General features: G+C 56.7%; 1 protein-coding gene across 18 annotated transcripts in view; it reads right to left on the reverse strand.

Annotated features, from left to right (window-relative positions):
- MYO18A (myosin XVIIIA) overlaps window positions 1-24,827 on the reverse strand; it is a 100,982-nt gene that overhangs the window by 32,114 nt on the left and 44,041 nt on the right. For 16 of the 18 annotated variants that reach the window (XM_053274621.1, XM_053274620.1, XM_053274618.1 and 13 more), the window contains 17 exons: window positions 23,474-23,647; window positions 22,735-22,825; window positions 22,222-22,414; window positions 20,399-20,485; window positions 16,483-16,624; window positions 15,201-15,360; window positions 14,067-14,253; window positions 13,315-13,552; window positions 10,471-10,580; window positions 10,122-10,187; window positions 8,103-8,231; window positions 5,546-5,689; window positions 4,342-4,431; window positions 3,492-3,611; window positions 3,196-3,307; window positions 2,095-2,222; window positions 122-276 (listed from right to left, as the gene is read on the reverse strand). In XM_053274621.1, coding sequence (XP_053130596.1) covers window positions 122-276; window positions 2,095-2,222; window positions 3,196-3,307; window positions 3,492-3,611; window positions 4,342-4,431; window positions 5,546-5,689; window positions 8,103-8,231; window positions 10,122-10,187; window positions 10,471-10,580; window positions 13,315-13,552; window positions 14,067-14,253; window positions 15,201-15,360; window positions 16,483-16,624; window positions 20,399-20,485; window positions 22,222-22,414; window positions 22,735-22,825; window positions 23,474-23,647 — 2,326 coding nt within the window. The other 2 variants (XM_053274619.1, XM_053274610.1) reach the window with 2 other exon arrangements.

The following is a 24,827-nucleotide window of genomic DNA, read 5'->3' on the forward strand; positions in this document are numbered from 1 at the left end:
GCTTGAGGCAGGGATGGTACGCTTATCCCATGGGTTCCTGGGCACATACGTTCAGCTGGGACCCACAGAGGCAGGGGGTTTCTCATGAACGCAAGAACATAAAAACAGCCCTGCTGCTCACCTGCGCTGCTTCTTCTCCAGCTCGTGATTCCGGCCCTGCTGGCCCTCCAGGTGCAGCTTGGTGTCCTGCAGCTCGGCCGTCAGCCGCTGACACTTCTTCTTCAGCGTCTGCAGGGACCGCTGGCTCTCCTCACTGTCAGCCTGCAGGTCAGCCAGCTGCAAAGGGAAGGAAGCGGTCACAGGGCTGGAAGGGACCAGTGGGTCCACTAACAGTCTTTCCTCTCACAGGGATTCCCAGATGTTGTTGACTACAACTCCCAGAACCCCCAAGCAAAAGCCACTGCAGATGGGGATTCTGGGAGTTGTAGTTAACAGCATCTGGGAATCCCTGTTAGAGGGAACACTGGTCCGCGACCCTGCCCAAAGGCTACCCAGGGGTTGGGCAACCTATGGCTCGCGTGCCAAAAGCGATTTTTAATGGCGCTCAGACTGGCTGTGTCATCCAATTTAGCAGGAGCCAGCTCTTCTGTGCTACATCGTCTTTCCCCTCACTGGGATTTCTCCAGGCCTTTATCCAGGGATGGAAAACATCAGTGGGAGTTTCACAGAAATTCTGCTTGTCCAGCAATTACTAAGTTGCTAAACTGGTAAGATCTGCATTTTCATTTCTTTTAAATTATGGACATTGAGCTTATTTTTAAAAAATTGCTTTACATGCAGCAATCATTTAATTCTATGTACAGCCATTCCTCGCCAACCATGAGGGGAGTTCCGTTCCAGCAAAACCTCACCGCTGGCAAATTCGCAGTTGGTGAGTAATTGAAATCAATGGGAAGCAGGAGGTTAGGGGAACTGCGGTCATGAAAAGACCGAAAAATCAAAGAAAAAATACAAATTTTTTTGCCAAAATCCACCCAGAATCCTTTAAAATAGCCAAGAACTAGCAAGAGGAGTGAGTAAATTGAACCTCTGGAAAATTTTGAACCCCCTCAAATTGCTCAAAGGCACTTTTGAACACCAAAAAACCACTCAAAGTCACTTTAAATCGTGAGGATTTGGCAGGGTCAGCAAGAGGAATGAGCAGGTTGAACCCCTGAACACCGCAAAATTGCAGAAACGCCCCACCCCCATCTAAAAAACCTTGCCAAACTGTGGATTCTCGGGTCGCGGCTGCCACGAAGGGTCACAATTCCCCAGTCACGGATATTCAAGAGTGCAATTGGGGAAACCGTAGTCGGCGAGGGATGGCTGTAGAGACCTTCTACATTAACATGCATTCCCAGCATTGGAGAGAAGAAAAGAAAAGGCTTGGCACAGTGCTTCTGAAAGATTGCCGGCCCCTGTACAATAGCATGCCTGGCATATGGAGGCCCGGCCTCTACGCACTCTCAAGAAGGGTGTTTACAGAGCAAGCTGGATGGCTCAAGAAAGCAAGCCGCTCTTGATGGCGAGTCTGGAGTTCTCTTCCCTGCACGCCTCCACCGTCTCTGAGGTCTGGATTGAGCTCCCTGCCGAAATTAGAGCCTCCCCATCTCCGGCAGCTTTCAAAAAGACTCTCAAGACACATTTATTTATCCAAGCTTTTAATTAGAGCTGTAGAATGGGGAAGCTATTTTTAAACTGTTTCCGTTTTGTGTTGTCGTTGTTGCAAGCCACCCGAAGATGCGAGTTTGGGGTGGTATACAAATAAATAAAGACAAATAAATACAAATATTGTGGATAAATATCCTGCCCCCAACACCTGCATCCATTTTTTATTATTTTTTTTAACAATAAAACACCCGATGATTAAGATCTTCAGAACCGTCGATAGGCCTCGTTAAATGATAACTGGAGCACACACGTCTAAACCAATCAGCCAGAAACAGCGCACGAAGAAAAGGGATCCGTCTGGTTTGTGGCACCGGCCAACATGGAAGAGAAGGGCATGCTGGGAAGGGGAGGGCTCTGGCAACAGAGAACCCGGGTTCTGGCCAGCTCCTCGGAAGCGACTGCCCAGCACCCTGAAGTCTCCATGGAAGAGGAGACACTTACCCTCCTCTCCAGCTGCCTCTTGCCTTGCTGCTCCACCTCCAGCTTGTCCTCAAATTCCTGCTGCAGGCGCTTCTTGGTGAAGTCGATCTCACGGATGGCGCGGTCATATTTCAAGCGCCACTCGCCACCTGGTGAAGGGGGCAGGCAGAGAGAGGGGGGCGTTGGGAGAATGCCTGCACTCAGAGGCAGGCCGGGGAAGATCCAGCCCTCTTCCGGGTGCAAAGCCACAAGCTGGATCCAGCCTTGAAGCAAGGGTGGGGTAGACTGGTCTGGTTCAGAGATGCTCCATCCCCAAACTTATCACGAGGCCTAGAAACTTAGCTTTGCTTAAAAAGGCAAGGGGACGGCAGGGAATAGAACACAGCTATTCAGGGGACAGGATGCAGCTAGAGACCACACAAAGAACACCAAAATATATCCCTCAGCTGATCTACAGACTGTAATGAAGCTGCCAGATCATTCATCTGTCTAGCCCAACATTGGTCCCCAGATGTTGTTGGACTACAACTCCCAGCATCCCCAGCCACAATGGCCTTTGGGAGTTGTAGTCCAACAATATTTGGAGACCCAAGCTGGAGAACTCCTGGGATACAGGATCATCCTCTACTGAGCCAAAGTAGTTGTTCTATACACAGGAACATAAGCAGGCAGCTTCCTGCCCCAAGGAGCTTACAAAACAAGTTTATATACTGGAGGAGGAGAGGAGGGTGGGGGAGAATGGAGAGCAACAAGGGTAAGAAGGGGAAGATGCAAGCTGATACCAACTACTCTGACTGGCAGCAGCTCTCTGGAGTCTCAAGCTCCTTCCAGCAGCTGGGTCCACCCCAGCCTTCCTACGTGGAGGTCAGGAACTGGAGCAGGTCTCCCCCGTCAGGCACACAAAGCAGGTGCTCTAACCACTGAGCTACAGCCCCCTCCACCAAGAGACCTCCTTCGGACTCTGCTCCAGGGAAGATCCAATTCTCACAACCAGGATCAACGATGCAACTTTGCCTCTGTCCAGCTGGCAGAACCGAGTTCTGCTTCCAGATATTCTAGAGCCCTTTCGGAGCAAGCCACAGGGGACGGGACGCCGCTGGTGGGTGGGTGGCGGGGGCCCACCTGCGTCGTCGTCATCCATCTCGCCATTGAGCTCCGCGGCCCGGATGAGGCGGGCCTCCATCACCTCCATCTCCATGGACTCCATCTGCTTCTTGAGCGCATCATACTTGGCCTGGTGGGGGGAAACACATGACCCAGGTGAGTAAACACAGTCGGGGGTGGCGGGGGGGGGGAAAGGACCTGGCTGGGGAGCTGTCCCCACCCCACTCTGCTATGGGGCTGAACGCAAGGAATGTGGGGCCAGTGCTAGGAAGGCATGGCTCCGGGGTCAGCATCTCAACCCTAACCCGATTCACCTGCAGCTCCTTCATGTCCTTCTCGGTTCGCAGCCGCTCGGCCGTCTCGGCGTCCAGGAGCTGGGAGGCCGATTCGCCCGTGTTCCTCTCGTCGGTCAGCTCCGAGGTCAGCTCTGTGATCTGGGAGGGGGTCAAGCAGCAGTGGGGGGAGTTGGGAGAGGCGCGGGAAGCAAGGAGAGTGCCCAACGCCGGCCCCATCTGTGGGGCCCTGCGAACAGGGGCAGGAGGACCCAGCCAATAGATGGAGAAGGCAGCTGCCCCACGTCTTCAACGGCAGGCTGGGCATCGGGGCCAGGAGGATACAGCCTGCCCCAAGTGATGCCTGAAACTGAGCAAGGGACCGGGTGGGAGGGGGGCAGCTAGTCCTCCTTTTCAAGACATCTCCGCTACTGACTATCCCCACTTGGGGTTCTGAGCTGTGGGTCCACAGAGGCTGGTGGGCTCCAAGTGGGACTGGGGAGGATGCGAGCCGTAGTCTGACATCTGGGAACCCGGGGCTGAGAATCCCCGCCATGGACTGCCCTCTTTCCCTCTCCACTGCGCAGGTGAGCCTATGTATTGCTGCCCCCCGCCCACCCTCTGCACAAACCACCTGAATGCAGCATCACCATTCTTGCTGGGCGGCTCCCTTGGGTGGCTATTTGCTGGGCGGCTTCCTCCTCTGCCGAACGCCGGGTCACCTTCACTAGGCCTCCACTGCCGCCTGAGCCTCTCGGGGGCCACCCCCCGGCTCGTCTGCCGGCCTTTTGCCGCCACTGCTCCCCCCGCCCCGTGACGCCCACCTCTCCCCCGCTCCGGGCAGCTCCCGGAAACCCCCCAGCGCTCGCCCGGGGAGACCCCAGCTCTGCACCTTGCTTTCCAGGCGGTCGCTGCTCAGCCGCAGCTCGTTGCGCTCCTTCTCCGCCTTCTCCAGCCGGCTCTTCAGCTGCTGGATCTCCTCCTGCCGGGGGCACAAGACACACTCCGCTCAGGAGCCGCCAGCCTCAGCCCGGCTGCTCGGGAGCCCAGAACCGCCTCGTGGGGGAGGCAGGCTGGCCGGCGTGAAGTCCTTGCTTAAAGGGAACCTCGGGGGCTGCCGAGGGCCCTCTGCTGGGAAAGGGACCTGAAAGGGAAGCGGGGCGGCCCGGGGAAGGCCCCGCCGGGCGCATCAGCACCCAGGCTTCCCAGAATCACAGCCGCATGGCCCTCGGAGGTTGACACTGCTCTTGGCTGGAGTTCCAGGCACCCAAAATCCGACGAGAGGGGGATCCTGGTCCCGTGTAAAATCATTACAGCAGAGAAGACCGGATGCGGATGGCAAAGGGGTTCTCAAGCTTGAGTCCCCCAGAGGTTGTCAGGACTACAACTCCCATCATCCTCAGCCACCACGGCAGAAAGGTGATGGAAGCTGCAGTCCAGAGACAGCTGGGGATCTGAGGCTGAGAATGCCAGAGAGAATGGTTGGAGGGCCCGTTACGTGATGTCCTCGCTGGATCAGGCCCCCCGAGGCCCATCTAATCCAGCATCCTGCTTCACACAGTGGCCCACCTGATGCCTCTGGGAAGCCCACAAGCCAGGGGTGAAGGCATGCCCTCTCTCCTGCTGCTGCTGCTGCTCCCCTGCCACAGGGATTCAGAGGTATCGGCCCTGAGCCCGGAGGGAGCCTATAGCCATCCAGACTAGCAGCCTTATCTTGATGGCGGAAGGATCGCTGGTCTTGTGGTGGTGAGCATTAATGGCCCCCTCTGCTAAGCAGGGCATGCCTTGGTTTGCATTTGGATGCGCAACTACATGTGAGCACTGTCGGATATCCCCTTCAGCCGTGGCAGGGCATCTACTTTGCATGTAGACAATCCCAGTTCCCCTCCCCGATAGCATCTCCCGGTAGGGCTGGGAGACACTCCGGCCCGGAACCTTGGAGAGCCGCTGCCAGTCAGTGCAGACAATACCGAGCGGGATAGACCAAGGGTCTGACTCTGCAGAGGGCAGCTGCCGGTGTTCTACGTTACTAGCTTCCTTTCGAAACTCTGGAGCAACTGCCCCCTCCCACCAACCCGAGCAGGGAGCGTACGCACATCTTTGCCCCGGATCTGGTCCTCTGTGAGCTGAACTTCGATGAGGGGCCTGACGGTGGTGAAGAGCTTCCACCAGGGCCAGTCCTTCACCCCCTTGTTCTTCTTGATATTCTTCTGCACACAGCGGATGGCCAAGTCCTGGATCTGTAATATTTCCGCCAGGGCGGGGAGGGAGGGAGGGAGGGAGGGAGAGAGGGAGAGAGGGAGAGAGAGAGAGAGAGAGAGAGAGAGCGCAGCCAGTTAAGAAGGCCCCCCGGGCTTCTCCAAAAAGGCAGAAGCCAAACACTCCTCAAATGGTATTCTTGCCCCTTATCAGACTTCGAGGCCCAAAGGAGGGAGTCACGTGGGGTCCCTCTTCTGCAATCTACAGGGCTCATAAGAGTAGGGAGAGGAGGAGGAGAGCAACAGCGTTGGCGCTCTCCCGCTGATTAGTTACCGGCCTGTCTTTTTTTCTTTTTAAAACTGCGCTGCGTGCAAAACACCTTCGCCCACATCCAGCCATAAAGCCTAATCTTGCCGAAAACATAGGGCCCGCTTGAATGTCTGGTTTATGCACTCGGTAATAAGTGGAGGAGCTGACACAGCTCTTTAATCTTCCCAGAACGGCTTCTTGCCTGCCCGGCTGCAGAGAGCTCCCTCCCTTCCAGCGTGGAAAAAGAGACGCACTCCACCCCCAGTCTCGAGAGTCTGGACTCTCGGGTCGCTGCAGACTGTGTTGTGCGCCAGTCACTCCGTTTGGAGAGCGGTGCCGGGGTGTGTGTGTGTGTGTGTGTGTGTGTGTGTGTGTGTGTAATCAAGGCTGCTTCAAGTCACGTTCAGACACTGGTATGTTCAAGGCACATCCAAAGCTGACCCTCTGCAGACATTACGATGCCCCCTCTCGTTCAGAGATTTGTCCGTTTGTCTGTATTTCGGTGTGGATGACGATGCCCACATCCTTTTAAAAAAACGAACGGGAGTATTCACTTTCTCACTTCAGGCTCTCTGAAATGCAGAAATCGACTGCTGCGTCTGCATCCAACGAAGCCTGTGACTAACTGTACCTTTACACGTTTGCACTGTATACAGATTGAACGGGAGCTGAGCATAACATCTGCAGAGTGCTTCTGGATAGAGCAGAGCTGGACAACTTCGCACCTCCAGCAGTTGTGGGACAACAACTCCCATCAGCCCCAGCAGTCAATCGTCAAGGCTTATGGGAGTTGTAGTCCAACATCGGCAGGAGGGCTGAAATGGTGCAGCTCTAGGATGCAGGGAATGCCCAGAGAGATCTGGACACAGGTACAGGTACAGGTGTTCCCTAGTTACGTCCAAGGCCCACCCGCTTCCCAGAAACTATCGCTATTACTACGAAAGCCCGAGCAGCTTCGCGGACTCCGTAGGACACAAACGACACAAAGAAACCCATGCTAAGACACCCTCACGGCTTAGGAGGCCAGGCAGAAGAGGGGCGATGCTACAATTATGACAGCCAATATTTATACACTGCAATTCATATTTCGGCAAAAAAGCTCTCAAAGCACTTTACACAGAAACATCAATAAGAAAGAACTAAGAGGGTTCCCTGTCCCCAAAGGGCTCACAATCAAAAAGAAGCATCCCTCCGTTTGAAAGATGCTGGGCTGGGTTCGGGGACGGCCAGTTGCTCTCCCGCTGCTAAAGATAAGAGAGCCTCCACTTTCAAAGGGGCCTCTTTCTCCAATTAGCAGGGGTCTACACCGAGGGGTTCTCACACTACAGAGAGTCCACTGAAGCTTGGCTCCCTCTTGAAGACTGCAAACAAATAAATAAAAACCCTCCAAGAATGGATAGTCTTGCGGGAGTACAGGGACCTTCTGGGGGAGTGGGTGGGGTGAGATCGATTTTAAGACAAGACCTGAAGACAGAAACGGGGTGTGTGTGTGTGTACGCACGCACACAAGTATGGCCCTGTGCTTCAGGCCAGACCAACCCAATACAGACCCCAAAAAGCTGGGACCCAGAAAGCTGATGCCCCCCTGACACACACACACACACACCCCGACATCAGTCCTGCAATGCTGTACAAGCCACAAACTCACCATCTGCTTTAGGGATTAATAAAGCACTACACACACACACACACACACACACACACACACACACACACACACCCCACTTCCTCCACCACCCCTTTCCCACTGCACCCCTCACACCTGGAACTTGCTGGAGGAACCCCCACCTTCCCCTAAAATGAAGAGGACCCCCGGCTGGTTGTTGTGAAGAGACACCCTCCCTCCCTCACCTGCTGGAAGGCTAAAGAGCCATCTCTGCGGCTGGGGGAGTCCCTGCTGCTCTGCGGGCCGACTCCGTGTTTCTGGGCCTCTGCCCAGAGTTTGTGGGAGACGGAGCTGCTGCCCATTTTAGGCCAAAGAAGGGAGCCAGCTGCATGAGATGTAAACGCGAGAGGGCTGGGGAGGAGGGCAGGCTGCGAGAGGGTGTGTGTGTGTGTGTGTGTGTGTGTGTGTGTGTGTGTGTGTGTGTGTGTGTGTGTGTGTGTCCATCCCTGCCCTCCCGCTGCCTGCCTCCCACAACATACCTTCCTCTTCTTGAAGTGCTGGCGGGCCAGGAAACCCCGGCAGGCGGCCTGGAAGAGGCTGATGTTCCTGCTCATCTGTTTATCCCGCTGCTCCTCCAGCTTGGCCAAAGTCCCTGCCCGGAAAAACACCTGAAAAGTAGGGGGGGGGGAGAAGGCAGAAGTGGCACAGGGGGAGAGTCAGTTGCCGGCTCGAGGGCAAGAGGCAGCCCGGAGCAGGCTCCATGGGAGGGGAGGGACAGAGGCCTTGCTCGGCATGCAGAAGGGCCCCGCTTCGACCACTGGCAGCATCTCCAGGCAGGGCCCCTTCTGAAGCTGCTGCCCGTCAGGGTACACCCCAGCTTCTCTGTCATGGGTCCGAAAACCAAGCAACCGAGAACCGGGGACCTCCGGCATGCCAAGCAGAGATGCTCTTCCATGGCGCTATGGGCCCCCTCCCCGGGCAAGACATGCAGACGTTTGTCACAAGGAGGCCACCCATGCTGGGAAGTCTAGGAGCACTGAACCAACCAGCTTCTCAAGCAACAGCAGAGGCGCCTCTGCTTTGGGAAGTGCAGATGCACCAGAGTCCACGGCGGCCCTGATTTTCCACTGCCACCCGGGCCACTGAGTCAGGAGAGAAGGAAAAATGCTGGAGAGCAGGAGTGGCTGCTGGCATAGACACAACTGCTGTTGGGGAAGGCCCGTGCCAACCAGCCAGAAAGAGAGTGGAGGCAAAGCTCAACTCCTGGCTGCTTCCCATGGCCCCCACCAGGACCCCTGGCCCAAGGAGGGGCAGGTCAGGCCTCTTGGTGCAAGGTGGGGACACAGAGATGATCCCCAGAGCCTCAGAACGCAACCCAGCAGGCCCTCATCCAGAGGCAACAGAAGTAGAGGCAAGGGAGCCAGAGGAAACCCTGGTTTCCCAAGCCTCCCGAAATAACCCTAAGCCCCCCAGCAAAAACGCTGGACTCCAGCGGCTTCTGTTGAATGGCATCCTTAAGAGACCTCCAAGTAGCGACCTCCAAATGAATAGACGCCGATCGCACCCACCTCCCTTTCCAGGGGGACGCCCACCTGCTCCTGGGGGTGCCGGCCTGCCAACTGCACTCTGGAGCGGTGCCGAGAGGGAGGGGGAGAGGAGAAGCCCACGCGCAGCTGAGCCAAGCCTGTCCTCGGTTCACTTCGAATCCATGGGCTCCCGGAGCGTGCAGAATCGTTGTGACAAACCTGCCAGCCCCCCTGCCCTCCCACCCCGAGCGAGACTGTCCCCTCTCATTAGCCGGTGGTGACACAGCTCGGGCTGAGGAAGAGGCAGACAGAGCCCTCTCCGCTGGCCCCAAAGCCAGCAACCTCGGCTCGGTTACGGCCGCATCCTCTGCCACGTGACATTGATGGTTCTCGCTCAATGAAGCGCCTGGCTCACCCCCTCTTCCCCTACGGGCAGGTCACCACACAGCCAGAAAGGGTTACATTCCAAGACTGTGGCTTCTATTTTATTTATTTCTCATATTTCTAGACTGCCCCATGTGCATCCCTTGGTAGTGCACATAAGTTAAAACACAAATAGTTTTAAAGTGTGTCGGCAATCCTTTGGGGAAATCTCAGGAGCCAGGTGCGTGGCTGGGGGGAACAAGGGCTTCAGTATCTCACAGAGCTCTCCTCTCCCATCACCCCACGGCTAGCAAAAGTGGGGGGAAGCTATGCAAACGTGCAAGGAAAGAAGAAAGCTATGTAAAACAAACCAAGAAAATCAGGCTCTACTTGCAGAATTTATACAGCATCAGAATTCGGTTCCTGCTGCTGCAGAATTCTGCACGCCTGTCTGTGCACGTCCTTTAGCACAGAAGACATGAACAGTCCGAGCGCAGCCACCAGACCTTTGTGTCCAGATCCTCGACCTGGACCTGCCTCTTAAGGACCGGCCCAGTCCGCTCCAGGCCAGCCCTTCCTCCCTTCACAACCTACACTACAGCATGCACCAGCTACGGACGCTTGTCTAGAGGACGGAGGACGCCTCCCGAAGACAGAGACTACTCTCACCCGGCTGAGGCCCATGTGGTAGCTGCTCTTCTCCAGCTCCAGTGATTCCAAGAGCTCTTCCGCTGCCTGGGAGGAGAGGAAGAGGGGCGCGTCAGGCACCGCCCACCCAACATTCGCTGAGCATGCTGGGGGGTGCGGTCAGCAACTGCGCTGCCCCTTCAAGATCAAGGACAGGTACTCCAACATCACGAAATTGGGGGGGGGGCATTGGCCACCCCCCCCGGGAACAAGTGGCCCAGAAGACCCTCTTGTGTTTCTGCCCAAAGAGAGCCCCAGTTCCCATTTCCCAGGCTCCCCCTCTCCACTACCTGGGAGGGTGGCTCCTGGCCACGCCCCACGGCCAACGTACCCGCTTCTCATCCATCACAATGTAATTGCGCCCATGCTTCTTGGTCAGGTGAGGGGCCAGGACATCGAAGCGCCGCCGGAACTCCGCAAAGACCATGTGATCGGGGTAACCTGCAGAGTCACACGAGGAAAGGGGCAGTCAAATGGCACGCTCTGAATGGGAAGCCCAGCTCAGAGTTGGATGGCCTCTGTAGGGGCAGAGGGCAGGAAGGGGAAAACCCCGCTGCTAAGGCAAAAGTGTAATGGCAGCTCCTTCCCTGGGACCCTCTGAAGCACAACTGGAGGGGCAGCGAGGGGGGATATCAGCTCTCCCTACATAGCATATGTGCAAGGTGACCGAGCTCTCACAACGTGGTCATCCAGCAGGGCTCTTACGCAAGTTCTGCCCAGCAAGCCATTTCCCACAGTGCCAGGCCAGATGCACTTGGGAAGCCGACAAGCAGGACACAAAGGCTTGGCTGATGCTCTGACATCTGTCTCCAGTATTGGATACTTGTACGTAGACTGCGTCAGAACACAGAGGCTCCACTGGATTGACTGTGCATTGTAGCTGCTGGCATCGCTCTCCCTCATGGGGGGGGGGAAAGTCTTCTCTAGCATAATGCATGAGGGATTCACTGCCAAAACATTCTCTGATGGCTTTTTAAAAGGCTTTGGAAAATTAACTCCCAGAGTACCAGGGCCAACTAGCTCCAAAAGCGAAAAAGCATCATCCCCTGTTCAGAAACAAGCTGCCAGCAATAACACCAAGTCACCAGGAACATGAGGGAATGGACAGCAGGTCAGGTTTTGCTTACACATTTCCCTGGGCCTTTGGCCGGCCTCACTCCCAGAAGAGAGACGGCTGACTGCTTCGCCCCTTCCCGCTCAGCCATCCTGAGTTCCAAATATGGCCATGAGGAGGGAGAGGAGGGAGGGGAGGTTTCCTTGGCTGGCACAACGGGTTCAGCCAGGGAGTCATTTGAGACAGCCGGCCAAAGAACCAGCTCCCGAAAGCTTGCGATGGGAAATGTTCAGCATGTCCATGCTATCTTTGGTGACAGAGCCATGTGGTGCCCCACATGGGGCACTGGTCTTGAATAATCTGCAGGCAGCACACAAGAGGCAAAGATCTACTGGCACGGTGCTTGTTCAGAGAGATCACTACTCTGGCTGCATCTCCACAGACTTCATCGTTTACACCTTGCGTTTGCAAGGGAGAACTTTCAGTTCAGAGTTACAGTTTGCCCCATTTGGTTTATTTGACATATTTTTATACAGCCCAAAACTCACGCCGCTGGACGGTTTACAACAAAGCAAACAAACAGAAAAAAGTTCAAACATTAGTTAAAATAAACAACAGAAAAACCAAAACATTTGTTAAAACAAAATAAATGATGATACAGAACAAGTTAAAACATTACAACAATGTCAATTTTAAAACAACATTCTACCGCTGAGCTACAGACCCAACCTCTAAAGAAACTCTAATATCATTCCCTAGACCTCTACAAACACAGGAAGCTGCCTTATGCCGAGTCAGACTTGTCTACTCTGACCGGCAGCAGCTCTCCAAGGTCTCCAGGCCTACCTGGAGATTCTGCCAGGGATTGAGCCCAAGACCTTTTGCACTCTGCCACTAAGCTCCAGCCCCATCCCTACCGACACTGGGATATAAGAACCAAAGACCAAGAGCCTGTCTATGGCCAGCGTACCATCCCTCTGGTACATACCACCCCCCTGGCACCCGTGGAGATGCTGGGACGGAAGCACAAAGAGGGATCTATGGGGGGAAACAGTTGTCCCTGTGCGCCTTCCTAGCATCTCCCCAAAGCCCCAGTTCCACTGAAAAGTCATGCCCAAAATAGCAGGTTTGTGCAGAGCTGGGGAGGCTGTGCGCACCACCGGGGGGCAGGGGTGGGGGTACACATTTGCTGGCATCAGAGGTTCTGACACTCAGCCCTAGTGCATATGCATGGCTTTTCAGCTCCACTCTCATCTCTGGTCCAGACAGGGTTTTGGAAACACCACAAAAACTTGTTCACTAGAGGGGAAGTCGTGTGCAATTTCCCTCGCTTTTTTCAGCAGCCTCCAACTCTCTGGAAAAACAACGGCTCGCCTCCAGTCCGAATCGGCCTCACTTCACACTGCAGAGTGGATACGGCCTTGAGGGATTGGGAGGGGAGTTCGTGCCCCTCCCTCCTTCTGGAGAGGCTGCTAAGAAAGGGCCTGCAAAGACGTGGAGGAGACGGACGCCTCCCAGGAGGTGTCATCCCCGCCATGTGGAAAAAGAGGGCCCATTGGCACTCCGGAGAAAACACCTGGCAGTGCTTGAATTTCTGCACTCACAAGCAGCTGGGGCTGAGAGGAGATGCTGCTGCTATCGACTGCATACGGATTGCAATTAAATTTATGGGCAAAGATAGCGATGTTGATTCTTCAGGTCTTAATTAATCATCAACCACATCGACCGGCCTGCTGAGCGCCCCCCGCCCCAACCGGGCCATTGATCCCCGGGTTCCGCACAGACCATTGATCTTGCTGCAGAGCACTAACAACCTGCTTTTGAAACAATCAACACCAATTCTGCCGTGTGCCGTGTGGAAGGACCGAGACAGGAGAGTCCTTCGGTGGGGGATCCTCAGAGTCACCCAGCAAGCCTCATGGCTGCATGGGGATTTGAACTCGGGTCTCCCCGGCCCTAGTCCAGCACTCTAGCCACTACAGCACACTGGCTTACACTTAGTCGAAAACCCAGAAGGGCAAGACCCCAGCTTAAACTAAGCTGCCAGCAGAGCCATCATTCTAGAGAGGAAGCAAAGCAACACACACACACACACACCCCTTGGGGCAGAGAGGCACCCACCTTGGCGGTACATGCGGAGGGCATCCAGGAGGCGGGAGCCCCGGATCTGGGCCCTCAGCAAGGGCACGTCCAGCTGCATGAGGCCAGCTTCGCAATGCTCCCCGTGCAGGTCCAGCTCGCTGGTGCTCACCCGCCGGACACACGGCCCCCGGAGGTCCCCGCTCCAGCCGTCCGCCTTGGGCAGGAAGCAGTGCACAAAGTGGAGCTTCGACTTCTGGAGGGTGTCTATCAGCGCATCCTGAAAGGCAAGGGGGGCGGTGGAGGTGAAGGCAGGGGCCATGGCTCCGTGGCAGAGCAGCTGCTGCGCAGGCGGAAAGACCCAGGCGCAATCCCTGGCAGCATCTCCAGGCAGGGCTGGGAGAGACTCTGGCCTGGAACATCAAAAGCTGCCATCTACCGAGTCAGGCCCTTGGTCCATCGAGCTCAGGATTGTCTACACAGACTGGCAGCGGCTTCTCCAAGGTTGCAGGCTGGAGTCTCTCTCTCTCAGCCCGATCTTGGAGATGCCGCCAGGGAGGGGACCTGAAACCTTCAGATGCTCTTCCTAGAGCGGCTCCATCCCCTCAGGGGAATCTCTTCCAGTGCTGCTCACACATCATCTCCCTTTCAAATGCAACCAGGGCGGACCCTGCTTAGCTAAGGGGACCAGTCATGCTTTGCTCCCACCAGACCAGCTCTCCTCCTTCTAAGCGAGCAGCGCCTCTGAGCACTGACAGAGCCTCCCCTCCCAGGCCACAGGCCGGGCAACTCACCACTTGCAGCTTGATCTGGATGCACAGCGACTTCTTCTTCACGGCCGCCACCCCTGTGGTGAAGGTCTTCCGCATGCTGGTGGCCCTGCGCAGGGCTAGCTGGGAGCCCCCCTCCAGGCCAGCGATGGAGCCCGACAACACCATGCCGGCCCCAGCTCGGCCCACAAAGAGACTGCTGATGATTTTCCTGAAGGGGGCGGGGGGGGGGCGGAGAGAGTATCACAACCCTTCCTTGCAATCTGCCTCCCTCCCAAGGCCATCCAGAGAAGGGGGCTCCAGTGCAATGGCACTGCTTTTGAGGTTTTTCTTCTTGTTGCTGATGGAAAGCAGTATGTCCTAACAATAACAAACATCACCATCTTTTGGGAATCAAAGGACAATAAAGCCTGTTGTGATGCAGGAGTCAAGGAGGAGCAACCACTGCCCAGCTCCAGCGGGGAGCGTTCACTACGCACAGGGTAAAAGCACCTGGTGGTGACAGAACCAGGCACCTCGCTCAACACTGCATCCCAAGCCAGAAGGGGGGCATCAATCAAGCACCCTGTCTCCTGCAGGACAGATGTTTTGAAGGAAGGTCAGTTTTACATAGGAAGCTGCTGTCGACTGAGTCAGACGCTCAGGATTGTCTACCCAGGCTGGCCGCGGCTCTCCCAAGGTTACAGGCAGGAGTCTTTCTCAGCCCTATCTGGGGTTGCTGCCAGGGAGGGAACTTGGAACCTTCTGCGTGCAAGCATAGAGATGCTCTTCTCAGAGTGGCTCCATCCCCCAAGCAGGGTTTCTTAACCTTGGGCCCTCATATGTCGTCGGACTACAACTCCCATCATCCCCAGACATGGCCTTTGTGGCTGAGGATGATGGGCGTTGTAGTCCAACAACATCTGGGGGCCCAAGATTACGAAACCCTGCCCTAAAGGGAACATCTTGCAGTGCTCACACATGTCTCCCTTTCCAATGCAAACCAGGGCAGACCGTGCTCAGCAAAGGGTCTGCGCGGGAGATCGCCATGGCCAACCCCTCCTGTATTCTACCAAAGAAAAACCACCGGGCTCTGGGGCGGCCGGGAGCCGACACCGACTCGACGGCACCACTTTGCCTCGACCAGCTCTCGACCTCCCCATCGCGCCCGAGACTTACTTCTGGGACTCCTGCAGCAGCGCCAGGGCGTTCTGGGAGGCCGGGTTCTGCCGGACGTAGCTCAGCCAGCCCGTGGTGTCGTACTCCACCCAGTTGGTGCCGTAGCTGTGGCCCAGGAAGAAGTGGCGGGGCCGGTTGCTCCGGAGGAGGGGGTTGTGGCCTGCGGAGAAGAAGCACCACCACGGCTCAAAGCCCTGGCCCCCAGGCCTCGCTCCCAGGCAGACCCTCCTTGCTGCTGCCCTCGGCTCAGGACCAGGGGACAGCTCTGACTTTTAAACTTTGCCATAAGGCCCCTTCACATGTTGTGAGCCCTTTGGGGACAGGGATCCATCTTATGTATTTGTTATTTCGCTACGTAAACCGCTCTGAGCCATTTTTGGAAGGGCAGTATGGAAATCGAATGAATGAATGAATGTTACGTTCAACACTTGTAGAATGAGTGTACAGTGTCCACAGGCACAGTCATTCACATGTTATGCCGAACGCAGGAACAGCAGCACACTTCCACTCTGTATCCTGCATTTGAAGGGTCTGTACATAGGTTGGCTTTTAACATGAACACAGGTACGGTCATTCACACAAACACAGGTACAAGTGCATAGACAGTGATATATTTATACAGCATAATGTCTGAACTGGGCTGTAGTTTAGGGCAGGGCTGCTCAGCTTCAGGCCTCCTGCAGATGCTGGCCTACAACTCCCATAATCCCTGGCTACTGGCCACTGTGGCCAGGCATTATGGGAGTTGTAGTCCAAAAACAGCTAGGGGGGAGCAAGTTGAGCAGGCCTGGTTTCGGGCCTCAGCACATCATAATCCGGCCCTGTGTTTGTACACCTTAAGGCATCACTAGGGAAACCTGCCCCTATATGGAGGCCAGGCTTTAAGGGCCCCCTCGGAGACCCTCCTCCGAGCGCCCCAGCCTCTGGAGCCGGCGGGAAACCTTTGCAGGGGTGGTGCCTTGATGGGGGAACACAGATGCTCACCGGCGCCAACTTCATTAGGTGCCCAGCTAAAGATGTTCTTTCCCCAGCCTTCTAGAGGGGGGTGGTTAAGAGCCATTAATTGCTTTGTCGTTGCCACCTTTTGGTGGCTGGGATGATGGGAGCTGTAGTCCAACATCAGCAGAAGGGCCCAAGTTGTGCAGCCCAGCCCTAGCATCTGCCTCCCACAGCTGATTTCTTGCCTCCGCAGCCAGCCACCTCGCTCGTTGGCTTTCCGCGCAAGGCACACAGAGTGGAAACGGGGCTTCGCAAATCCCAGCCCACCCCCAGACGGCTTTACCTTTCTTGTCCCCATCCTGTGGGCCGTAGTAGGTGAACAGCCGCTCCAGCAGGGTGTCCTCGTTGCCCCCGGGTTGAAGGGACTCCTCCTCCAGCAGCCACAACAGGCCGCGGGCCTCATCGGTGCGGGCGAGCGTGCGGACCTGCAGAGAGGAGCCCAGCAGCCCACGGCGTCACTCGAACCCAGAACTCCGGCCGCCGAGCAGCCAGGACCCCAGCAGGAAGGCGGGCGGGGCACACGCCTCGGCCAAGGGGCTGAACTGGGTGCTCCTAGTGCCCCGGGGCCCACCCTGCCCGCTCTCCGGCCCCCCAGCCATGCACAGGTGGCAAGCCGGCCCAGGGAAGCCCAGCCTGTCTGGAAGCCAGCGAAGCGCTACACGCAAGCGGCGGGGGTGGCTCCAGCGCAGAAAACGATCCTTTGCCAGGGAAGAATCAATACTTAATACCAGAGACAGGAGAAACACACATTGTCTAGTAAAATGTTCCAGCACGAGACGTTTACTCGGTAGAAATTCAATCTGGAGGCTTAAGCAGCAAAAATTACTCCCCGCAACTCAGCGGGGAGCGATGGGAACAGCTGCGCTGCCCTACACACACACACACACACACACCTCTGTGCTGCCTCCGGTTGCAGAGATCAGGAGAAGGTGGGGGGGCTGGGGATCTCCAGCCCCGCAAGGGGAGGCGTTTCAGAGAGATCAGCCTTCTGGGCCTTCCTCGGAAGAGCCTTGCTTTGGGGGTGGGCAAGGGATCCCCCCAGTGCCACCCCTTCCCCTTGCCGGGGTCAGAGGGGTCTGGAAGAGCTGCTCTGATGGCTGAGGCGGCAGTACCAAGGCGCAACCCTTCCCTAGAAGTTACACAGCCAGCTGCTGTCTACCGAGTCAGGCCCTTGGTCCATCGAGCTCAGCACTCTCTACATTGACTGGCAGCGGCTCTCCAAGGTTTCAGCCAGGGGTCTTGCCCAGTCCGGCCCGGAAATGCTGCCAGGGACTGAACCGGGGACTTTCAGCATGCCACGCTACAGAGCCCCTGAGCTTCGGCCCCAGGCCCAAAGGGGGAGCATCTTACAGTGCTGACATGGAGTCTCCCATCCAAACACACACCGAGGCAGACCCGGCTTCGCAATGGGCACCATCCGTGCTCGCTACCGCAAGGCCGGCTCTCCTCCTCGAGGGCCGGGGCTCCGTGCCCCCAGTCCAGTCCCCTGGAAGGCTCGTGACCAAATGGTCGCAAGGGTATACGGAAACAAGCTCCTTCCCTTGCAAGTAATCGCTGGCCAGGAGGAGAAGCCAGGGAGACGGAGGGCCGGGGGGTGGGTGTGTGTCTTCTCTGCCTCCTAATGCGGCACAAACTGCCAGAATCCATCAGCGCGGGCACCGTGGCGGCAGTAACAGGCCCCTCCATTAGGATGACAAGCGGCCGCCGAGATGTTCAAGCCCCGTCGCTTCCCTGCTGCTTTATTGGCCCAGCCCCTAATGGAAAAGGAAAATGATGGGCTGCGAGGGCAGCAGGCGCAGGAGCTCCCACCCCAACCTGCCCCGCACAGCTCCCTTTGGGGGTCAGCCGGTTCGCCTGGCGACGGAGACCAAGAGGCAGGCCCACAAGTTTTGGCCTTTTTCCGGGGATGACGACTCCCCAGCACCAGTTTGGGGCCACGTCTCTCCCCCCCCCAGTGGTGGAAAAGCGACACAGCATGGTGGCACTTACAGCTTTCTCTGCATCATCACCCCTCCTTGGTCTCTGCCCCCAAACTATTCGGGTCAAACAGCTGTCGCTTTTGCACAGAGGGCAGGGTTAGGGTCACCATGGACCAACAGTTGGGCTTTCGGGAGGACATTCCTGCTCTTGGGCACTTCCGTTCCTCTGGCAACACAGGTACAATTTTAGAGGAGGTTGTGTGTTTGCAGAACTTTTCCAAGCTTTTAAAGACACCCTGGCAAATGTGGCTGCTGCAGGCTTGAGGGTCAGGACAAGGAGAGGCGGCAAGCTGGTCTGGGGGTAGCAAGCATGACTTGTCCCCTTAGCTAAGCAGGGTCCGCCCTGGTTGCATTTGAATGGCAGACTAGAAGTGTGAGCTCTGTACGATATTCCTCTTAGAGGATGGAGCCGCTCCGGGAAGAGAATCGAAGTTCCAAGTCCCCTCCCTGGCAGCATCTCCAAGAGAGGGCTGAGAGAGAGACTCCTGCCTGCCACCTTGGAGAAGCCGCTGCCACTCTGGGTAGGCAATACTGAGCTAGATGGACCAAGGGTCGGACTCAGTATATGGCAGCTTCTCAAGTACCTCATTTTTCCTACTGACTGGGGCCAATTTTGTGCTGCAACAAGAAAGGTCCCGTTGTTCAGCTTGACCCTCTCAAGTGGCTCCTCCAATTGGGCTCAGAATCCCAGCACTGAAGAGATCTCTCAGATGGGCTGCCCCAGACAACAAGTTGGAGCTGCACTCTCCCTCTCCATCCTGCACATGCATAAGTGCGCTCTCTCTCTCTCTCTCTCTCTCTCTCTCTCTCTCTCTCACACACACACACACACACACACACACACACACACACACACACACGACAGGTCTGCTCAGATCAGAGAGAAGCCTTAACTAACCCTGACAGCCCTGTCTCCCCACTCGGAGCCAGCACTCTCTCCTCGCTAACTGGAAGGATAAACGCTCCACCAAGGTGCTGCTGGAAAGGCGACTCCCTCGGCTCCAGCTGGAGGTGTCCGTCATCCGCACGCGCCCCCTCCCTCCCCCAGCATGCCCCAGGTGTGGCATCTTCCCCGCCCCACCCCTTGGCACGAGAGGGGAAACCGGGGTTAGGGTGCCTGCTGGGAGGGCCAGAGGGGACCTGGGAGGTTGCTGGAAGAACCAAATAATTCTCGCAGGGTCTATCCTACAAGCATACCTCTCGACTGTCCGAGGACGCCGCGGATTGTGCCAAAGGCCATCTAGTCCCACACAGTGCTATAAAGCAGCGCCATCTGTGCCCATCTGTACCCCAGCATCCTAATCAAACCCCACAATCCATGGCAAAATGATGCTCCACACCGAGAGCCCGCGCGGTCGAAAGGTGCTTGCAGAGTAACAGCTCAAGGAGGCAGGCTGGTTTTGGCCCTTAAAGCCTCAAACAGCTTAAGGCCAAGATACCTGAAGGACCATCCACTCCCATGTAGCTCTGCCTGGCCTTCCCCAAACTCGGTATATTCTCTAGGACCGCCCTGTTTCAGTGATGATCTTATCCCGCACTTCTACGACTTTAGAGACTGCTGTATAACTTTGGGTTTGTTTTTTTTAAATGCATCTTGTAAGACGCCATGAATTCATTCCTGAAGAATGGCAGCAATTTTTTTAGAAAAATAAATAAATTAGACCAATCCAATGGGGAGGAGGTTTATCAGCTATGAGCCATGGCGGGCAGAACCTCCACACACCTCCGGGGATCAGATGCAAGGGGCAAGGAAGAATTCTGCTCACGGGCTTCCCAGATGACTGGCTGTGGTTGGAAACAGGACTAGACGGACCCGTTTGGGTGGGATCCCGCAAGACAAGACTTGTATCTTTAGCCGCGTGCCAGAGGTGATGTTATTTATTGGCCCCCAACCTGGCCAAAAAAAACAGCCCACCCAACCCCACTGGTCAATCTGACACATGGTCCTTCCCCAGCCTTGAGTGGCCGCCGGTTCCCGCCACGTGGTGGATTTTCCCGAAGCGATGGCTAAAGGTCCACGCCTTGCCTTCCAAGAACCCAGCGGCGGAGAGGTATGCTTGGGTCCCATGGCTCCCCAAGGAGGAGAAGCAAAGGAGAACGCCTCGCTGCACTGCAGAAGCAGACCTGTTGGGGTGCAGGGAGGGGGACGAGGCCGGGGCGGGGGAGAGCGGAGAGCGGCGGCGGCGGCCAGCCCCGGAGAGGCCCTTGCATGCAGCTTACCAGTGCCTGGTGTGACGCTTGGTCTACTGTGGCTACAGAGCCCGAAGTACTGGGCTCTAAGGCATCTAAGGAAAGCTCTATGTTTTCCTAGAGAGGATGGACAGAGGAGGAGAGATTAGTGGCCCGTGTGGCTATAGATCACAGTTAACGGCACCCAGAGAGGAAAGAGAGAGAAAAGACAGGCGACGGTCAGTGCATTAGTCGGGAGAGAATCTATGGGGTGAGGGCACACATGGAGCAGGGGTTTCCCTAGACAGCCTTGAGGCTCCCGCCCGCCACCCAGCCGGCCCCTGAATGAAAAGTGCTTCCTGCTGTGGAAAGAGGGGAGGAGAACAGTGTCCCCTCTCACAGTGATTCCCAGATGTTGCTGACTACAACTCCCAGAATCCCGCGCTGCAACAGCTTTCACTTGGGGATTCTGGGAGTTGTAGTCAACGTCATCTGGGAATCCTTGCCAGAGGGGACCCTGCAGGGGCGTGGCAGCAGGAATGGAGCCGCCCTGGTCCAGCGAGGCCACAGTAGACCAAGCAGGCCACCTGGGCTCTCCAGCTGTTGTCGAATAAACTGTGGCTGGGGGTGATGGGAGTTATAGTTCCTCCAGCAGAGATACAGGAACAGGTGCTAGTGGGATCTGTGGAAGGGAACAAGCTGGCCCAAGGCCCTGAATGCATGGATTAACTGGCTCCACCCTTAGAGTTCAACACTCAGCCAGGGGCGAACTCTTTCAACAAAGACCCTGGACGCCTCCACCCACGCCTTATGGACCTTTCAGTTTCCCAAACTTCAGCCAGCTGGGGCACAGCTTTTCCCTCAACTGAAAGTGAAGGCACTGCTCAGGCTGACCCCTGAAAGAGTGTACCGTTCAAGTATGTAAAAATAAGAGCTACCTGCTTGCGGAGGGACTGGCCTGTTTCTGCACAAGTCCCTGACCTGGGCCTGCCTCCTGATTAGAAGCCAGACTAGGGCAGAGACTCACACAGAGATGCACCAGGTAGCATCCCATCTCCATGAGCAGCACTTGGGGTCTACAGGGGGCAAGTTATTTAACACTTTGTTAAAATGAATGAGAACTAGCCATTCCCTTGTGGCATACAGTTAGGGAAAGATGGCATTACAGGCATGTCACAAAAGGTGACACGATCAGAGCGCTTTCCAGATTAAACCTTAAAGCGGGGGTAAAATGCTTGGGCTTGGCAGGAGCGTATCGAAAACGACCCCCAGAATCTCAAACTCCACGTGGAAAGGCAGCTATTTCTTCCTGCAATGGACTTGCAACGTGGTAGCACTGAATCGCAAAGATAAAATCCGGAGGAAGGCATTGGAAATGCAGGCATCGGCTGCTTGCTGTCAGGGCAGGGGCTGCGGTGTCAGCGCACAGGACGTACGGAAGCACATTTGGCAGATGCGCTAATCTGAGAAGCGCCCAGTTGTGTTTCGCCCTCTGTGAGACATGCTCGACTGCCTTAATCCCACACCAATTTAAAAGGTGGGGAATTGAAATGACACACACACACACGGGCCCCCCCACGGAAAACCCCTGCTTCTCAGAAGTGGCAGATCAGAAACTATTGATTAGGATTAATCAGGGCTTCTAAATGAGGCTCCCTCAGGTGGGTTTCAGTCAGCCGAGTCTACGGGGGTCTCAATTAGAAGGTAATGCAGAAAGGAATTAGCTACGGGAGAAGAGGAGGCCCCTGAACACCAACTGGGCACTCCCCCTGGTCACACCACGGCCACTGAGAGTCGACCTGCAGGCACTGTTGTGTCTGGCCAGGGGAGCACGCTCCTGGGACGAGCCCTTTCCACCCCAATCCCTGAGCTACCTCCTTGTAGCGCTCCAGCTCCTGCACAAAGGTGCGCTCGTGGAAAAGCATCTGCAGCCGCTCCTGGGCGTAGTTGTGGCACAGCTCCTCGAAGGTGGCCCCGCGGCTCTGGCCGGCCATCTCAGGGTTCTGGAAGCCCGGGGTGTCCACCACCATCATGGAGCACAGGGAGCGCTGGTTGGACTTGAGAGCCCTGCGCGGGAGGGAAGCGCGGATTAGGGCAGGGGCTGGCACCTGGCCCACAGGTAACCCCACCTACCAAGGGCACAGGGTGTCCCAGAGGCCACTCTGAGGGAATCCAGCGCCACTCAGGTTCGGCCCAAGGGCAGGGGGCCGCTTGCAGTGCTCCGCAGAAGGAGCACTGTCAAGCGTAAAAGCTTCTTCCATCATGAGCTGGACGAATGCACTCAGGGTCTGGGAAAGGTCTGAGGCACGGATGGAGGTTGTTCCCAGGGGGAGGAAAGAGGAGGCGGTTTTGCGCTGGGGCCGGACAGAGCACAGAAGCCGCTTTACCTGTTGAGGAGCGAGATGAGCAGCGTGAAGAGCTCCGAGTACAAGCCTGAGGCGAGGGCCTCCAGGCACTCCAAAGCAGACGTCTTCGGACCTGGGAGAGAGAACACCATGGTCAGGCGACAGGAACGCAACCCACGGCACCAGCAGAAAGGTCTTCGGGAAAGGGACAGCACAGCCACCACATCGCTGGACAGGAGGGACTGGGAGGGCAGAGGAACATCGGAAGCGGCCTTATGCTGGGTCAGGTACCCCTTGGTCCACCTAGCTCAGGTTCGCCTGCACTGACTGGCAGCAGCTCGCCGATGTTTCAGGAAGCGGTCCCAACCTAGTCCTACCTGGTGATGCTGCCAGGGACTGAACCTGGGGCCTTCTGCATGCAAAGCAGAGGCTCCGCCACTGAGCTACAATCCTTCCCTAGAAGTTAAACAGGAAGCTGCCTTCTACCGAGCCAGACCCTTGGCCCATCTAGCTCAGTATCGTCTGCACTGACTGGCAGCGGCTCTCCGAGGTTTCAGGCAGGAGTCCCTCCCAGCCCCACCTGGTGATGCTGAACCTGGCGCCTCCTGCATGCCAAGCAGATGGATGCTCCTCCACGGAGTTACAGCGCCATATCCTCAGGGCAATCTCTTGCAGCGCTCACGTGTCGTCTCCCATCCAAACGCAAACCAAGCCGGACCCTGCATGCCAAGGGGAGAATCCACACGCGCAAGCATTCCCCAGCCCCTCCTCTTCCGCGTACCTGAACCATCTGCCAGCGCCGCCTCCTCTGGCCCCTGGCGGAAGGAGGTGGACCTCTGCAGCGTCCCCTTGGGCTGGTGCTTGAAGATGGAGGAGGAGAGCTCTTCCAGGGTACAGCCCAGCAGGTAGGCGGCCTTCTGGGCCCACTCGTGGCGTGCAAACTGCTTCCTCCCAGCTGGTGGGTGGGGAAAGGGAACACGTCAGGGCCCAGCCAGGGAGGCAAGAGGCTGGCCCACCATCTTGGGAGGAGCCCTGAGAAGGAGCCTTCTCGCCATGAAGCATCCTCGGCTCGCCCGGAGTCTGGTTTGCCTGAGGACTAATAGTGGGGGAGAAACGTCCTACCCAGTGTCCCCTGGGACAGGGATGTCCCGGTTGTGGTCTACAACTCCCATCATGCCCTGAGGCAGCGGCCTTTGGCTGGGGATGATGGGAGTTGTAGTCACCGCCCCCCTGGAAATCCCTGTCCCAGGGAGCACTGGTGCTACCCAAGGCCAGGAATTGTGTGCAGCTCCATCTGGGAGCAAAAAGCAAGGCGGGAGCCAGGGGACGTGGTCGCCTGCAAGGCTGCTCCTCCTTCCTCAGTTAGCAGCTGGGGAAGACGGAGCCCTCCTAGCCCACGGGAGGCGAGCAGAAGATCATGGGAACGAGCCCAGGGCTTACCCCCTCCCAGGCCCAGAGAGCACTTCAGCCCCAGAGAGTACGGCCGGTGGGCAGATGTCTCCCAGTGAGACGGAGCAAGCACAGAGAAAGACAGAAGATGGGAAGGTTCATCAGGTGATGACTGTGCTTTAATCAGGGCTCCCCGTGCCGAGACCCAGCGCCTGGCCTTGTCATGATTCGCATTACACGGAATTAAAGAACGCCAAGGGACCGGGGCGGGAGGGGGGAGAGAATGTGAGGAGGCAGAGAGATGTGATGGAAAGGCCCTTCGGAGTTTGGTGAGAAGAGATGGAGGGTCAACAACTTTGTGGCTCTGCCGGGCTGATCATGGCAGGCGGCGGGCAGCGAGCCAACCCTCCCTGCCTTGCCAGGAAAGCGGGGGCGGGGGGGGGATATGGCTGTGGAGGGAGAGCAGAGCCTGTGGAAATGCGACGGGACAAAGGAGAGGGAGGGTCTCTTGATGGGGAGGCATCTTCCACTGCAGTGTGAGGGCCCTTTTCTGGGAAGACTCTGACCACGGAAAGGCGGCATCTCCCTCGGGGCAAATTCCTGTGACATGTGGGGCAGGAAGGGAGGGTGGGCTTCCATGCCTCTCCTTGCTAATGGCATGCCTTCTTTGTATACCAATGCACTCACAGCAGTTTACCAAAAGAGAGTGATAAGAGAATCAAAAATGCCTAATTGCGAGAGACAAG

The sequence above is a fragment of the Hemicordylus capensis genome, chromosome 12, assembly GCF_027244095.1.
Source record: "Hemicordylus capensis ecotype Gifberg chromosome 12, rHemCap1.1.pri, whole genome shotgun sequence".
In the NCBI taxonomy this organism is placed as follows: domain Eukaryota; kingdom Metazoa; phylum Chordata; class Lepidosauria; order Squamata; family Cordylidae; genus Hemicordylus; species Hemicordylus capensis.